This window comes from Canis lupus, chromosome 35 (assembly GCF_003254725.2).
Source record: "Canis lupus dingo isolate Sandy chromosome 35, ASM325472v2, whole genome shotgun sequence".
Classification (NCBI taxonomy): domain Eukaryota; kingdom Metazoa; phylum Chordata; class Mammalia; order Carnivora; family Canidae; genus Canis; species Canis lupus.
This window is the reverse complement of record NC_064277.1, coordinates 17,257,111-17,275,388: the sequence shown is the minus strand read 5'-3', so window position 1 is coordinate 17,275,388 and position 18,278 is coordinate 17,257,111. Positions and strand designations below refer to the sequence as shown.

Here is an 18,278-nt window from a genome sequence, read left to right as displayed (position 1 = left end):
GAACTACTGTAGATTTACTTCATGATCTTTAAAGTAGGGATATTTTTTTAACAACTGAGTTGGGCATCACTTTATGGATAAAATGGGTTAAAGCCCTTAGAACAATGGCTCATGCTGAATAAGGTGGATGAGTGCTTGCTGCTGTCATGCAACAGTGATGGTTACTGATGCCTTTCTTCCTGGGCTTCTGCCCTCAGTGAACTTCAAGTGTGGACGGGAGGGTAAAATGGGTCTAGGTCAGATTGCTGGAATGTAAGGCAATACAGATACTTGGTTTGGTTGGTTTTTTTAAAAAAGATTTATTTATTTGAGAACAAGAGAGAGAGAGAACATGAGCAGGGGGAGGGGCAAAGGGAGAGAGAGAAGCAGACTCCCCACTGAGCAGGGAGCCCAATGCAAGGCTTGATCCCAGGACTCTGGGATCAGGACCCGAGCCAAAGGCAGATGCTTAACCAATTGAGCCACCCAGGCACCCCTGCAATACAGATATTTGTATGAAATCTATTTGATTCCATTTTAATGCTAAATGCTTTCAGAGAAGAGCTGATCCTTTTTACACTAGGGTAGCCAATGCCACCAGGGTAAGAACTATGTTTGAGTTTTTCACCCATAAATCCCCCCAATCTAGTATTCTGCTTGACAAAGTCAGTATTTGTTGACTTGTAATTGCCCTGATCACGCAGTGAGACTTCCTTAGTTACTGAGCAAGTGACATATTGAAGGAAGAAAGAGGAAGATTCTAGAAAGTAGGAAAGACATGAAGGTGTGAGATACATCGCATAAGAGGCAGCAAGACTTCAGCGTCAGCCCTAGGGAATATGATTCAAACAGGAGTGCGTGCAAGAATGACAGGAGTGGCATTTCGACAGCAACATTGTGAGAAATCAGACATTAGCATCCAAATACAGAAGAGGGAGAAATTGGGACATGAAACTAATTTTCATACTCCAGACGTCAAAGTTGCAGTCTGCCATAATAAATACTGCATATGTGGGTGAGGGGAGTGTTCTCCAAGCTCTCGACAGCCCCCTTCCTTCCTCTTACTCATTTGCTCCCTTCCAGACCATTCTGTACTCTGCGCCAGAGCCATCCTGCCTCCCTCCCTCCCTCCCCCATATCCAAACAAAGCCCTTCAGTGGCCCCCTCATGCTCTTTAACAAGATATACAAGACCCTCCCCAAACTCACTCTCCAACCTCATGCCCAAGCACCCCCATGCCCCCCACAGTATGTTCCAGGGACGTCTCTTGGCTCAGCTCTGCAGGATGCCACTCTTCCTTGGCTCTGTGTCTTCACATGTGGCTGCCTCTCCTTCCTGTGGCCCTCTTCCCATCCACAGCCTCACCAACACTGCCATCAAGCAACCTGCTGGTCCCCTCTTGGTCTCAGCCACTCAGGAAACCTTCCCTGACCTCCCCAAGTCTACTTTAGGTGGCTTCCCTTGCACTCCCACAGCACACTGTACTTCCCTCATCAGGGGGTCTGCTTCCCATGGGAGAAGTGGACTGGTTATGCCTATCCACACAGCGCTGTGGCTGGGACGTGGCAGTTACCAAATGGAGGAGTAGAATCAGGATTCAAATGAGAACTGACTGAGGCACCTGGGTGGCTCAGTCGGTTAAGCATCTGCCTTCAGCTCAGGTATGGCCTCAGGGTCCTGGGATCAAGCTCCCCGCTCAGCAGGGAGTCTGCTTCTCCCTCTGCCCCTCTCCTACTTGTGTGGCGTGCTCTCTCTCTCTCTCTCTCTCTCTCTCTCTCCCCTTCTCTCTCTAATAAAGAAATAAATAAATTTTTAGAAAAAAGATAAGAATAGACTTACAGGAAATTGGAATAAACATACAACTACAAAAAAATAAACAGAAAAGCTTTGGTGACTCAGTACGTGTAAGGGAAAGTTTTCTCACTGTATTCCCACTTCTGTCTGCTTTCTGGTCATGGTTTGCACATTTGGCCAGCCTATCATATTCTGATATGTGGTTTGAAAAATTAAACTTTGGCAAGGTAGGCTGTGGAAAAAAAAAAAAAAAGTCTCCACAACACACCAACACAGATTGCCAACGTACCATCTTTTTATAACCTTCTTTGTGAAAAAGAAATTAAATCTTGTTCCTTATTCTAGTACCACCCCCCTACCCTGAGACCATATGCTTTCCTAAGAGAATACAGAAATGCCTGAAGTACTTGTTCAACTCATGATCAAAGTCAAGAATGTTGTGCAAATAAAGCTTGTTCCAAAAGCTGGTGTTAACAAAAGGGGTGGTGGGGGGAGAAATGAAGTGCTATTTATTAATATCCCCACAATGGATGGAGAACTGTGGGAGAATTTTTAATGAGCAATCTTGTCCTAACAATAAGATAAGCCTCATTCAAATAATACAGAGCTAGCGAGTAGAATAAAAATTAGATTTCAACCAGTTTTGTTCTGGAGAGCAGAACCAGGTTGGAAATAGGTTTCAAATGTATACAGAAGAAGAGATAGCTTAGACTTAAAATTCTGTAGAGGTACTTGGGTGGCTTGGTCAGCTGAGCATCCTACTCTTGATTTTGGCTCAAGTCATGATCTCAGGGTTGTATGATGGAGCCCCAAGCCGGGCTCCATGCTCAGCAAGGAGTCTGCTGGGAATTCTACCTCTCCTTCTCCCTCTGCTCCTCCTCCGCACATGCATGTTTCACCCTCTCTCTCTCAAATGAATAAATAAATCTTAAAAAAAAAAAAAAAGAGAAATTTTGTACTTGAATAGCCAGTGTCATGGTATGTCCCAATCCTGGAAGTTTTCAAGCAAAATCTCGATGATCACACTAAAATTAGTAGACAGCTATGTACACACTAGCTTCATTCCAGGCACTGGACTACATGCTTTCTCCATATTATCTATTGCAACCTTCTCTATAATCTTAGATGATATATTATCATCCCTATATTCTATAAAAGAAAATGAAGCCTGAGACTACCCAAACACGAGTGGCTACCACTCACTGGTTCCACGCCACTATCACCTCTGGTCTGGATTATTGTATTTATCTTTTAGCTCTCCCTGCTTTCATCCTTGCCCCTGCAGTTAACTCTCTATGCAGCAGCCAAGGTGGCTGTGATGGTTAATTTTATGTGTCAACTTAACCAGGCTACAGGATGCCCAGATACTGGGTTGCAACATAATTTCTAGGTGGATCTATGAGAGTGTTTCCAGATGAGACCAGTATTGAAATTGGTAGACAGAGGAAAGTAAACTGCCTCCCCATGTGGGTGGGCCTCACCCAATCAGTTGAGGGACTGAACAAACCCACACGGCGGAGGGAGTATTCATTCTTTCCATTCCACCTGACAGCATGAGCTAAGACACTGGTTTTCTCCTGCCCTCAGCCTGGAACACACCAGTGATTCTCCTGAGGCTAGGCTCCAGCTTGTAGGGAGATCAGGAAACTTCACCTCCATAATTGTATGAGCCGTTAAAATACGGTTAAATCATGTTACTTTGTGGATTAAAGCCCTCCAAAGGCTTCTGTCCTCACATGAGACTAAGGCCAAAATCCTTACAATAGCCTGCAGGGTCCTCCAGACAGACACCACTACCTCTCTGATGTCATCTCCTACTGTCTCCCTTTGGAGAGACACACACACATTGACCTTTCGCTATGCCTGAATGCCACACACAATCCCAGTTGAGGACCTCCATACGGCTCCCCTCTCCCAAAAACTCTTTTGCCAGATATCTATACAGCTTTTTTCTCCTGTCCTCCAGGTCTCTAAGGAATACCTTACCAGCAAGACTTCCATGACCATCCAATGCATAGCAGAAACACCCCCCCACACCCCCTGCTGGCTCCTGCAGGCCTACTGTCCCCCACACCGTGCTTTGTCTTAACTCAGAGCCTCTATCAACATCTGACTTGCATGTCTGCTTGTCAGTATCTGTGCTTTGCACCAAAATCTGAGCTATGTGAAAACCAGGCCTTGATCTGATCATTCACCACTAGACCTTGACCCTCAGAAATATACAGGGCACAATAAATATTTTTGTATATGCTGAATTAATGATGCCCAAGTAACCAGATTTGAGACCCAGTCTTGCAGATGCCAAACCATACTGGCATCCAGAAAGAGGAGCCACAGTGGAGTCACTCAGCCCAAAGAGTGTGGTTTCCTTTTGCTGCTCTTTGCTTTTGCCACATTTAACCGCTTGCCTTGAGTGAGTGGTGAGCGCTGGGCATGGATGAGATCATGGGGCCAGAAAGCCAACTCCTCCTTGAGTCATCCCACTCCATTTCTCATGCTGTTTCCATTTGTTCCCACTTCTCAGATGCTATCTATCCTGCAGTGGCTCCCTCCTCCCTCGGTGGTGGGAAAATATAGGACCAAAATTTGCATTTCAAATCAGTGACTTGACTGATAAATACAAAGTCATCGTGGCAAATACAAAGCATCATCAGAACTCTTGAGTTTAAGCGGTGAGAATATTGAAGTCCTTTACAAACAGTGAAAACCCGAGAGAGAAATTCACTCTATCCATAAGACTAACCTTACAAACCAGTATGTTTTAGTATCAGAAACCAACAGGAGGGCGCCTGGGTGGCTCACTCAGTTAAGCTGTCTGCCTTCGGCTCAGGTCATGATCCCAAGGGTCCTGGTATGGAGCCTGCATCAGGGTCCTTGCTCTGCAGGGAGTCTGCTTCTCCCTCTCCCTCTGCCTGCCGCTCCCCCTGCTTGTGCTCTTTCTCTCTGTCAAATAAATAATATCTTTAAAAAAAAAAAAAAACCCAACAGGATAAGGAAGGGCTTAACACTGGCAGCATTTACTTCTGTCCATTTAATGTACTAGAAAACAGCAGAATGCAGAGAACTGGAGAATTTGAAAGCTTCAGGAAGGGCTGGCAGGTCAGGACCAGAGGGCGGGACAAAAGATTTTCCTGACGTTGCTGGCATACGATGCCTCATTATTTCTTGCAGTTCCAGAGAGTTCTCAATAAAAAATACTTAAACTAACACTAGACTATACATAGCAAGCCAACAAGTTATTCCATTACTGGGGGTAAGCAGTTTTTAAATAAATGGTAGCTTGAGACACTTTCATACGATGTCCTACATGCATCAGAAATGTGCTTATCTATTCACTCTTATGATTTGAGGTTTTGTTTATTGTTATTTTTATTTTAATTCCGATAAGTTAACATACAGTGTTACATCAGTTTCAGGTGTACAATAGAGTGATTCAACACCTCCATACATTACTCAGCGCTCGTCATAGTAAGTACACTCTTAATTCCCTTCATTTCCCCCAGCCCCCACCCCTCTGTTGGTTCTCTATAGTTAAAAGTCTATTTCTTGGCTTATCTCTTTTTTTCCTTTGTTCATTTGTTTTGTTTAATAATTCCACATATGAGTAACATCATATGGTATTTGTCTTGCTCTCACTGACTTCTTTCACTTAGCATTATACTCTCTACATCTACCCAAGTTGTAGTAAATGGAAAGATTTCATTCTCTTTATGACTAAATAATATTCCACATATATACATTCATACATACACACAAACACACACACACCCCACATCTTCTTTATCCATTCATCTATCAGTGGACACTTGGACTACTTCTATAGTTTAGGTATTATAAATAACGCCTCAATAAACATAGGGTACATATCCTCTTGAATTAGTGTTTTCATACCCTTTGGGTAAACATCCTCTTCTATTTACTTTCAAAGTTGTATTGCTTTTCCTCTAAAACCTACTTTCACCTCTTCAGTTGAAGCACCCAGCCGTCAGCCAACCTTTGGACAAGTCCAAGAGACAAATCTCTCTCTATATCCTAATTGCTAGTCTGTGGGTATCTCATAAGGTTGAAATCACCTATATATAACTATCTTTTTATAAAAGGCTAATGAGGGAGGCAGTCAAGTCTTCACAGGATTCCCTTTCTCTAAAACAGTTACTGAAAACCAGAACAGCTCAGCATACTGACAAAACTTAGGAAAGAAAGGAGTAACGAGACGCCAACTTACAAGAGACCTGCCACTGCGCGAGCCACTGTACTGGAGTTCCCACCTGATGCTTCCTACGACCCTCTGAGATTGGTACGCTCCTCCCATTCCTCTCTCCTCCCTCCAGGTGAGGACACGAAGTTTCAGAGAAGCCAAAGATCTTGCATACAGTCACACTCATTGATGGCAAAGCCTGAACGTGAGCTGGGATCTTCCTACCTCCAAATATGCTAACCACCACACACTGCCCTGGAAAGCAAAAAATAGAGGTGATAGTAGAAAAGCACCATTCCTTCTGAAATCCCAATGTGGACGTGAGTTAGAATCCAGGAAAAGAACCACCGCAGGTTCTCTGCTTCATTTGAAAGTTACCAGCCCGTGTGAGTACACATGTGTGCACAGGTACACACACACACACACACACACACACACACACACACATGCGCCAGCGCACGCACACACAGCAACTCTTTCCAAACTGTAAATGTCTCCTGGGCTGTATGTGGGCTTTTCATAAAGGTCACTCAACAGGGCCCAAGGAAAAGAAGGGCTTGGTCTAAAAAGTTTTATGTTTCCTCTCACTTTTTTAAACATTGGAAAATCCATTTGGCTCAGAGAAATGAATAGTAAAAGGAGTTCTAACTACTTGGAGCCAACAAAATGTAATGGAAAAAAGGCAAGAATATGGCTGGACATTATTTTCTTTTTGCTCAGCACATCCTGTCTATAATCTGAAAGGTAAATAGGCCATGCCCAACATACCGACTCTTTTCAGGTGAAATTATCTAGGTTATAAAAACAAGCAACAACTGTATTTCCATTATTCTTTAATTCGTGGCTGAGGGAAATAGCTTCCAAACTAAATCTGAGAGGCAAAAATTGCTCACCAGGGAGCAAACCCATAAATTTTCCCTCCTTTGATAACTGACTTTAGTGAATTTTTTTTTCTTCCACTTGAATTAGAATTGTGTGGTTATTATCTGAAAGAGTGTGTTGCAAATGCCAGGAAAGGAAATTTTGAATTTTCATGTTTGGGTTATTTAAATCCACAGGAGAGAGGGAGAGAGACAGAGTTTTTGCATATCATTAGTTAGTAGACTACCATCCCTGAGATATTTAACCTTCAAGTGCAAGAACAAGTAATTTTGCAACTCTCCCCATAATCCCTAAATATCAACTTCTTTGGCTCCATAATGCTCCTAGTGATCTCTGAGTTCAGTCAGGCTAATGAGAACTATGACCATTTCTGTCCTGTATAGTTAGCCTTCCTTGCTTTATACTACATTTTCTTCTGCATATCAAAGCTGAGCAAATAGTCTTACAGAAACCACCACTGGAAACAGCACACACAAAGTTTCCTTTAACAAGAAAGTAGCTATGCTGATGGATTATCTGAAGCAACATCCATCACATTCTGTTCTTTAGATGTCATTTAAATCAAGAATTACCTACATGTAATGATTTAAGGCAGCATTCTCTGGCACACAAATTGTGGAGAAGCTAATGGGTGGGTGTTCCACTAAAAAGATGGCATGGTCAAATGGAAATGCCTCTTCAGAAGTTAAACAGGGTCCCCCAGCTTTTTTTTTAACCACAAGATTTCACAGAGCCTACAGAGTGCATTATGTGCCTTCCAAAAAAGGGAGAGAGAACATACCAGTTTCTGAGCTAATTTGATTATGGAACACTTTATTCAAGGGCTACCTCTGTTTTACAGAGCTGAAGGTCCACAGAACACACGTGGACTGAGGCAGATCTCCCTAAAGACAGGGAATCTCCCTAGAGGAGATCTCCCTAAAGATAGGGAATGAGCTGGCTCATTTTCATGGTCAAGTCAGACACTCCACCTCTATCCATACTGCTCTCCCAGAGCCCACTGATCTTGGGAACAAAATATTTAAGCTCACAGCAACATGGTCAGGGATACTTCTTAGGGAAAACAGGGCAAAGATAAAAATTTATAAAAAGCTTTACTGAATCTATGTAAGTACACCGTATCCAGCAGGAGGACCTTTCATTTGGTCATTCTCCTAATGAGGAGGGCAGAGAGAACTATCTTAGCAAAACTCTTTGAAATACACAGTATGCGCAAGAAGTCTTTCCTAGCCAATAATTAGGAGATGTCATGCAGTCATATTTAAAGTTGGAAATTAGTAGTATATGGCCTATTAAAAAATGTCACAAGGGCCACCTGAGTGCTCAGTGGGTTAAGCATCTGCCTTTGGCTCAGGTCATGATCTCAGGGTCCTCGGATGGAGCCCCACATTGGGCTCCCCGCTCAACAGGGAGTCTGCTTCTCTCTCTCCCCCTTTGCTCCTCCTCCTCCACTCATGCTGTCTCTTGCTTTCTCTCTCAAATAGAGTATCTTCACAAAAAAAGTCACAAATTTCTTTTCAGCCTTAAAAACACAAGACACACTTGGTATCTTTAATATCAATATTGAATATCTAATATTTCAGTGCAAACTGAAATCTGGGGGCTCAGACACATTCTTTAATAGTTTTTTAAAAGAAGGAATAAAAGGTCTAAACAATAAAAAGTTAGAGTAGCATTTCAGGTGAGTCTGATATCAGTTGCCAATTTATAGACAGTAATGTAATCAAATACAGCAGCTAACTATTATTTTGGTAGATCACAGGGAATGATGGGCTATCAGGAAGGTTAATGTTTATAAGGCACAAAAAGTTCCAGACTTGGAGAGATATCAAAAATACCAAGCCATCTGACTTTCTACTTTGGAGCACTCCCCAACAATGAGGAAGTATGATTGCAGATGACAGGATAATCTAATTGTGCTAACTCCTACCTCCAGATTACCAAAGGAGAACCGAGAAGCTGCTGTGTTGTCTTTAACTGGGAACCAAGATCTATTGCGACAATCCTTGGGAGGGTGTCAGATACGACCTCTGCGTGTGTACTTCTCTACCCGACGCTGATGCACAAACCTGAATCCTGAACCATGAAGTCTCATCGCAAAAACTGAATTCTATATCCTGCTTTTTGAACATCAGTAACCCTGAGACAGAAATTTCCATCCCACCTTTAACCAAACGTTGCTTGTGACTCATGCATTTCAAGGATTAGGCAAGGGTCCGAAACATATGGGAGAAAGTCAGAGAACTAATGCCTTTCGAAGCACAGCACTGGGCAGCAGAGCAAGACCAAAGGAAGCTGAAGCCCCCCCCTGGCTGACAAGGTCACTTCCTTAAGCAACACACGCTGATAGAAGAGGAAGAGCCAGTACAGATGTCACCGTGGCCTCCTCCTGATGCCCTACTCGACCTGCAACATCCCCTGCCTGTTTGCCACCTCCCTCACCCCGCTGTTTTTTCTCTGAGCCCTATTACTCAAGCCCATATAACTCACCCATTTATTCTGTTTATTGTTTATTATGCAACCACCTTTGATGAGATACAGCTCCTAAGATCTTGCAAGGATCTCTGCTGGGTTTTGTTTCTGAAACTGGGAAGTCCCAGTGCCTAGAACAGTTGCTGGGACACGGGTCCTGCTCAGTGGGGGGCTCCATGATTAAATGAATAAACACTACTACTCGCGGTCATCTTTGGATCTCAGCATTGGAGACATAAGGGAAGGATTTTAGTCACTTTCCTTTTTTTACCTAAAAAAGTCATTCCAAGGCTTCTCCCTACCCTAATCCTCAATCAAAAAAATAATTTTTTAAATTGCTATAAACAAGCTTGAGAACATTCTGTGTTGATTAGATTAGCTAACAACAACAAACAACAAAAAAACCACCGAGATGAGGCAAAATTTATTTTACCTTAACTTGTTATCTGCTTTTTGTTTTATTTTCTTTTTTATAGTATGCTTAAGAAACACACCTCTTGATAAATAATTCTACTTCCTTAATGACTGCTTTCTCCCCTTCCCCTTGATGTAAGCACTGGTCTCTGCAACTGAACAACTCAACTTCCCTCTCAAGTCAGGGCATTAAACCCACAACTGCCTGGGGATTATTAAGCTTTTTGTATAATAAACATTAACAGTCTGCCCACACAAGACCTACCAAAGCATAGATAAATGGTAAATATTTTAACCTGGGCATCAGGCCTCTCCCATCCTGAGATGCCAGCATGTGTCCTACATGACTCTGAATCCATCCTCAGGTTAAAAGGGTAGTTGATTCAAATACATATAGGAGAGAGACAGGTAATAAAAACAGGGTAAGGGCACCTGAGTGGCACAGTCAACTGAGCCTCGGACTCTTGGTTTTGGCTCAGGTTATGATCTCAGGGTCATGGCATCGAGTCCCACGTCCAGCTCTGCAGCTCAGCAGGGAGTCTGCTTGGGGTTCTCTCCCTCTTCTGCTCTCCCCACTCACATGCTTTCTCTCTTTCCTTCTTTAAAATAAAGAAAAATAAATCTTTATATATTATATATATGGAAAGAGGGAGGGAGCGAGGAAGGGAGGGAGGGAAGACCATCTATTTCTGGGCCTATGAATACAGAGAAGCTACATCTTACCACTTTTTCATTTTCTCATGAAATTTCACAACTGGGAATCCAAACAAAAATGTGTTGAGTCCAGATGTGGCCCATGAGCATCAGTTTGCAACTCTTGTTTGAAGCCTCAGTTCAGAGATCACTGCCACCAGTATGTCCGTCCCACCTCCAGGTGGGGGAGACGTTCTTTTGATATGCTATATCTAGCTTCCCCTGATCCCACTAAACTTGTATGGCTCCTTCAATGTGTCCATCCACCAAATGGGAAGTATCTCATTCACTGCTACATTCCCAACATCCAGCAGAGTGCCTGGCATACAGCAGAAGCTCAAAAGATTTCTAAATAAATGAAAATTTGAATAATACCACTTGAGTTCATGCTTCTAGTAGCCACTTTGAATTCATCAGTCTGTTTCCCATCTTCACACCTTAACCAACCAATCTTCAGGGAAATGTGCGATGAGGGTCAGAGACATTAATACCAAGTGTCAAACTAAAAGAGACAAGCCCATCCCTGGAGTTCTACAGGGTTCTCTTGATTATGAAGAATAGGTACCATTCAGCATATTGTAAAAATAGAAAAAAAGGGAGATATGACAAAGTAAAAGAATTATATATCATGTGCTTTATAGGAGATGAGCAAGTATAGGAAAGAAAATTCAGGGGATCCCTGGGTGGCGCAGCGGGTTGGCGCCTGCCTTTGGCCCAGGGCGCGATCCTGGAGATGCCGGATCGAATCCCACATCGGGCTCCCTGTGCATGGAGCCTGCTTCTCCCTCTGCCTATGTCTCTGCCTCTCTCTGTGACTATCATAAATAAAAATAAAAAAAATAAAAAAAAAAAGGAAAATTCAGTAAAAATTGCTACCTGATTTCTCCATCATTCAGAATATCTGATAAACTCCTTACAGATGGTAGTTAACTAAGCCATGTTAAAAATATTTCTATTTTGGGGCACCTGGGTGCCTGAGTGGTTGAGTGTCTGCCTTCGGCTCAGGTCATGATCCTGGGTCCTGGGATCGAGTCCCACATCAGGCCCCCTGCAGGGAACCTGCTTCTCCCTCTGCCTATGTCTCTGCCTCTCTCTGTGTGCCTCTCATGAATACATAAATAAAATCTCTTTTAAAAATTTCTATTTTGTTCTTGCCTAGTACTTAAGAACAGATTCTTATTTAACCAAGCATTAAATTTCACACATACATTATCCTTTGCCTAAAAAACAGTGACGATCAGATTTACCATTCAAGATACTATTTGGAAACCGATCCAAACGTGGAGTTTTCCCTCCCAAACAGGAGCCTGTTGTAGCAAACCCTGACTTCTCAGAAAGCCACAGAAACCTATCCTGTACATTTTCTCATTCTCCCCTTTTGCATTTCCTCATGCTCATGATGACAGCATCAAGGAAAACTCACAGCGGTACAGAAGATGCACCGGCATTCCTGGAGTGTGGTCATCTTGTCCAGGGACTGTTCACACAGGCAGAGTTTGCAAGTGACGAGGGGGGCTGGAGCCAGGTCTCCTGGCATCGGATTTTCCGTGGTCATGGTGAGATAGTGGAGCCTACCAATGGAGCCCATCCACCTGTCCTCAGCGTTCTTCAGTTTCCTCGATCTCTGCAAGAAGGTCCAAAGCAGAAAATATGATATTCATTCACACAGTTGTTGTTTAACCAACACACCTGCAAACCAACAGAGCAAACCTTTACCTTCTCTGATGCCTAGTGCACAACAGAGGCATTTCTGAGAACCATGGGCTACAGAGCTTGCCACCTTGGCAAGGTGTTCCTGAAGTCCTGACATTTATTTTTAAGATTTTGTTTATTTATTCATAAGAGACACAAAATGAGAGGCAGGGGGAGAAGCAGACCCCCTGAGGCAAGCCTGATGCAGGACTCAATCCCAGGATCCCAGGATCACGCCCTGAGCTGAAGGCAGATGTTCAACCACTGAGCCACTCAGATGCCCCTGGAGTCCTGACATTTAAAGTGACCTCACCATCTAGAGGTGTCTGAGTAGCTCAGTCAGTTAAACTTCTGCCTTCAGCTCAGGTCATGACCCCAAAGTCCTGGGATCAAGGCCCACATTGGGCTCCCTGCTTAGCAGGGAAACATGCTTCTCCCTCTCCCTCTGCCCCTTGACCCTACATGTGTACACACCTCTCTCTGTTGAATAAACAAATAAAATCTTTAATAAATAAATAAACAAACAAAGTGACCTCACCATCCTGACTCATTGCATGTAAATTATGGGAATGAAAGGACCACAAAGAACAAACACACCATTCAGGAGTGGCATCACTACAATCCAACAGATTAAAAAACAAAAATACTTGAAAACAGGATGTCACTCAAAAAAATTAAACAAAGAATTGCCATATGATCCAACAATTCTACTCCTTGGTGTACACCCAGAAGAACTGAAACTAGGGTGCAGACACTCGCACATCAATGTGCCTCACACCAGTGGTCATGATGGACAAAAGGCAGATACTATCCAAATGCCCATCAAAGAGATGAATGGATAAACAAACTGTGATACAAGCACTCAATGGAATACTATTCAGCCTTACAAGGGAATGAGACTGTGACACACGCTACAATACAGATGAACCTTGAAGACATTATGAGAAGTGAAATAAGCCAGACACAAAAGGGCAAATATGGTGTGATTCCATCAATGTGAGGTACCTATCAAGTCAATGTCAGAGAGACAGAAAGTAGAGGCAGAGGGAATTAGAGAGTTACTATTTCATGGGTATGGAGTTTCTGTTTGGAATAATGACGAAGTTCTGCAAATGGATAGTGTGACGGTTGCACAAGATTGTGAGTGTGCATCATGCCACTGAATTATACACTTAAAATGACCAAAATGGTAAATTTTATGTTATGTATAATCTTACACCAATACATTTTTTTCAACAGTGTTCACTGTGTTCATCAGTGTTAACTGTGTTCCTTCACATACGTCATTTCATTTCAACTTTTGCAACCCTGAGGATTTTTTCCTTCGCTCCGTAGAGGAGTTGAGGTCCTCAGAAGTTAAATAATAGGCCAAAATTCTCAGAACTTGTATAGAGCAGAGCAAAATTCAAACCTCCATCTTCTGAAACGATGCCCAAAGCCTGGTCCACTACGCAAGGGCTGCCTCACAAGTGGGTTTTACATGGAGGGATGGAACATGGAGAGAGAGAGAGAAGGAAGAAGGGGTAGGGAAGAGGGAAAGGAGAGAGAAAGAGACCAAAAACCTATGACTACAAGTATCATAAGATTACTAAAACTATACAGAGTGAAATCTGTCTCCAAACATGGCATAAATATAGAAAGGATTTTTCTACACTGAAAAATAAAAATTAGAGCTGATGCCCTTCTACTTGTTTTTATTCAGATTATCTTTACAAGAGGTAAAGTAATTGTAAAAATAATCTTCCATAGTTTAGATCATATCAAGAAATTCCATGTTCTAATTACAGAAAAGCAAAATCTTAAAGTTCTTACTATTTTAAAAGACTGTGGCCAACAGAAATCATTCTAAAGAGCCTCTCCCTCTACAAGAACCAGACTCTTTCCTTCCCACCCCCCCATTTTTGGGCAAAAGAAATTACATGTTTGGCATCTGCTACACAGCCCTACAGTGGCTTACGTCTCAATATATACGCACAAAGGTACGCAACAATGGAGAGAAAAACAAACTGGATTAGATGGAAGGAAAAAGAAATTTTTGAGGTCCAGCTCCACCAACTTAATATCATACCAGAGAGAATCAATAGTTACTAACTCTAGTAACCTGAAATATTCAAGGTTTTTCCCCTACTCCCTCTCTGAGTAGCAGTAGACTTAATTAAAAATACATTTGAATAGGAAGCTAACCAGTGATTGACTTCCATGATATTTCTTGGGAAAGGCCCAATAAGGTTCGAGACATGGTGTTCTTATTTGATTAACTATTAATTAGCTATCATCCAAGAGCAAAACAACATGCCTACCAAATTCAGTATTTTGAAGGGAAAATCTATCTTGAAGGTCAATTAGGAGTCAAAATAAGTGATTTTGTCTGTCTCCTCCTTGCAGTTGACACTTAAACAACTATCATTTGTTTGTTTCTCCAAGACACCTCCGTTCTGTAACACATATATCACCAATCTCCCCCAACTGTTGTCTTCACATTTCTGTTTTCCCAACATGATGCATACCATATATTCCAATTATCTTTGCACTCAAAAAGAGAAATCCCAAGTCAAACATCAAGAAGTACACTTCTCATGATGAGCACTGAGTAATGTATTAATGTATAGAACTGTTGAACTGCTATATTGTTCACCTGAAGCTAATATAACACTGTATGTTAACTATACTGGAATCAAAATGTTAAAAATTAATACAATTTTAGAAGAAGCAGAAGAAATGTAGCCAGCAAATGCTTCCTGAGGAGGAAAGACAGGAATGACACAGGCTGAACCACCTTCCCACCACAAATGTCAATTGCATGAAGAGCCCATTTGGAAGAAGCAATTATGAGTAGGTAAATCCTGTTGTTCCAACCCAGCAGAAGACCTAGGTATTCTTCAACAAAGTCAATTATTTCTTACAGCCTTAACCTATATTATTTTGGTTTTTTGTTTCTTTTTTTTTTTTTTTTATGATAGTCACAGAGAGAGAGAGAGAGAGAGAGAGAGAGAGAGGCAGAGACACAGGCAGGGGGAGCAGCAGGCTCCATGCACCAGGAGCCTGATGTGGGATTCGATCCCGGGTCTCCAGGATCACGCCCTGGGCCAAAGGCAAGCGCCAAACCGCTGCGCCACCCAGGGATCCCTTTTGTTTCATTTTTTAATATAACCTCTACCCTCAATGTGAGTTTTGAGCTCAGGAATCCAAGACCAAGAGCGGCATGGTCTACTGACTGAGCCAGCCAGGTGTCTCTCTCTATATATTTTTAAAGGTTTTATTTATTTATTCATGAGAGAGAGAGAGAGAGGCATAGAGACACAGGCAGAGGGAGAAGCAGGCTCCATGCAGGGAGCCCGACATGGGACCCGATCCCAGGTCTCCAGGAACAGGTCCTGGGCTGAAGGTGGCGCTAAACCGCTGAGCCACCCGGGCTGCCCCTCTCTTTATTAAGGAGACCTATAACACTTGAGAAACAAATATGTAATTGCATACTTCTTAGGTTATCTCTTAGAATTCTTTTGAAAGCAGAATTAGAAATGGTCTTAATCGTGGCCACCTGAAACATAATCTCCTCTCTTGCCATGTCCATTAAGTTTCCACTCTTTGCTTTGTGAGTTACAAAATCAAAGTTACAAAAATATAAAAATAGGGACACCTGGCTGGCTCAGTGGTTGAACATCTGCCTTTGGCTCAGGTCGTAATCTCGGGGTCCTGGGATCGAGTTTCGCATGGGGCTCCCCACAGGGAACCTGCCTATGTCTCTGCCTCTCTCCCAGTGTTCTCATGAATAATAAATAAAATATTTTATTTAAAAATAGCTATCACCTCCAAAAGTTTCCTCCTGCCCCCTTTATTTATCAGTGTGTGTGTGTGTGTGTGTATGTGTGTGTGTGGCAAGAGCACTTAACATAAGATCTACCCTCTTAGCAGATTTCTAAGTATGCAATATAACACTGTTAAGTATCAGCATTATGCTATTCCACAGGCATATAACTCATCAAGTTGTATATATTAAATATGAATAGCTTCTTGTCTGTCAATCCTACCTCGATAAAGTGGTTTAATATACACACAACTTTTTAAAGTGTAATTTTTATGACAAAAGCCTTTTCTAAAGCAGAGACCTGTTTTGTTAAAACAACAACAAAAATTCCAAGCATTCCAAACAAGGCAGTGCTTGTAGTGGAGACTCAGGAAGGAGGTCACGTACTTCATCTCTTTGAGATGTGAACAATCCAAAATGATTCTTCAAAAAGAAATGATTTATGTTTCTGTGTGCCATAACACCAATTCCCTAAAGTGATGGCATTCGGACATTTTTTAAAGCAATGGAATTTTAGAAAAACACAATTGTAAGTGAACTGCCACCATTTCAAGGAGCTAAGGGGAGGCCGTGCTGGGGCCAGCAGTACTAGCAGAGCTGGGCCAGGTTCCCCGGACCTTTCCCTCAGCAGCCTCCCAGACACCATCACAGAAGACAGAGACTTCATCAGACACAGTTTGAAAACTAGCTTCTTGGTTTTTGCTCTGGGCAAAATCAGTAATGAACATTTTAAGAATGAATGAGTGCTTCATTTAAAAAAAAGAAAAAAGGCATCAAACAAGAAATCCTTTCCCCATTGATTCATTACATAGAGAGCTCTGCAAGCAATCATTAGGAAAACCCTGAGACTGTCTCCCACAGATGCTGGTCAGTGGCTCTAAGGCATCCTAGTGGTCCTCCGTTTATGTCTTCCCAGGATTCCTGGGTCTCATGACATGCAACCACCAAGAGCAGAAGCTCATCTGCACACCCAAACCATGAGCATTAGCATGACTCTCGGGGGGTGTCCAGAAGAAGGTGACCACACATCTGCAGCTCCGGACCCTGTCACAGGATACAACTTCACAGGTAAGCTGACAATCCACACCCACACCCCTCTGGGTTCCAAGAAGTCTTCCCTCCCGAGAGCTCATAACTCGTTCTCACTAGCTTGCTCAACTTGTTCTACCTCATACCTCATGTTTTACCTAAAATAAGAAAGTGACTTGAATGCTCCGGCCTACTGCTTGTTTAAAACAGTAGCAATTGTAATTGCTTTTATAATTACTACAAATGTGACTGAGCCTCTTACTGGGTGTCAAGAACCCAGTGAGAAAAGAATTTCTGGCAGAGAACACAACCGGCAGGTTGGGAAGAAAAGAAACCTGACCGCTGCCTTTAGGTTTGAACTTTCTAAAGTTGGTGGCAGGGTTGGGAGAGGCGGTGGTAGTGAAGGCGGACTTCACCCAAACTGTAGAAGCATCACTTGCTTAAATATAAGCAGCCACATGACAGGGCAGATAGGCTGGGGCGTGCAAGCAAAGAAAGGCCCTTTAAATCATCTGATTTTGCACCAAATTACCAAGAAAGGGGAATCAGCGGTTCTTCCTAGCCTGATTGTCTCTTGTACCATAAAGTGTTCATTATGTGAGGAGCTAGTACTGTCAGATAGAAAAGAATATAAAAGTCACTTTTCCCCTCATGTGTTTTGATCAGAATTGCCAAGGAAAGGAATACTTCACAAGCTATGCTGGAAGCACAGGATGTATAAGGAATTTTCATATTCTGCTGGTGGCCTGAAAAAGCAATCTGCTCCAAAAATGCAGAGGGTGTGAGAGCCAACTTTCAAAGTATTTTTAACTAACGTAGGTTACGCCTGTCTCACTACCCAAAAATCACAGCAATCATTCCTTTGCACAAAAAGATAATGCAGTTGGAAGGGATACTGCTTTACCAGGATACTTATCTAGTTATTCAGGAATTTTTACACCATTCAGCAAAAATTTTTGAACTTAGATAAATGGATAAAGCATAGTTAAAGAGACCCAGAGAGGGAGAAAGTGAACAAAATGAGTCAAGTGGATATTATTGATGTAACAGAAGGTTTCTGTAAAAATCTACTTGATCTGTGCTGAGATCTTACTTCCAAACTATGCCATGCCATGAAAGTTAAAGATTTACTCAAGAATAAGGGATATTGAAAGAAAAAATAAATAAATAAATAAATAAATAAATATATATATATATATATATATATATATATATATATATATATATATAGAATAAGGGATAAAACAGAGGAATACTCTCAAAATGTTTACATGCTCATGTAAGACACCGAGTCATTCCTGTGAGGTAGCTGGAATAAAA

General features: G+C 42.1%; 1 protein-coding gene across 3 annotated transcripts in view; it reads right to left on the bottom strand.

Annotated features, from left to right (window-relative positions):
• The window catches only part of RNF144B (ring finger protein 144B), a 169,987-nt gene that overhangs the window by 48,647 nt on the left and 103,062 nt on the right, over nucleotides 1-18,278 (bottom strand). For all 3 annotated transcript variants that reach the window (XM_025443702.3, XM_035710487.2, XM_025443691.3), the window contains exon 2: nucleotides 11,856-12,056. In XM_025443702.3, the coding sequence (XP_025299487.1) occupies nucleotides 11,856-12,020 (165 nt within the window). In that variant the 5' untranslated portion in view covers nucleotides 12,021-12,056. The remainder of the gene's footprint in view (nucleotides 1-11,855; nucleotides 12,057-18,278) is intronic.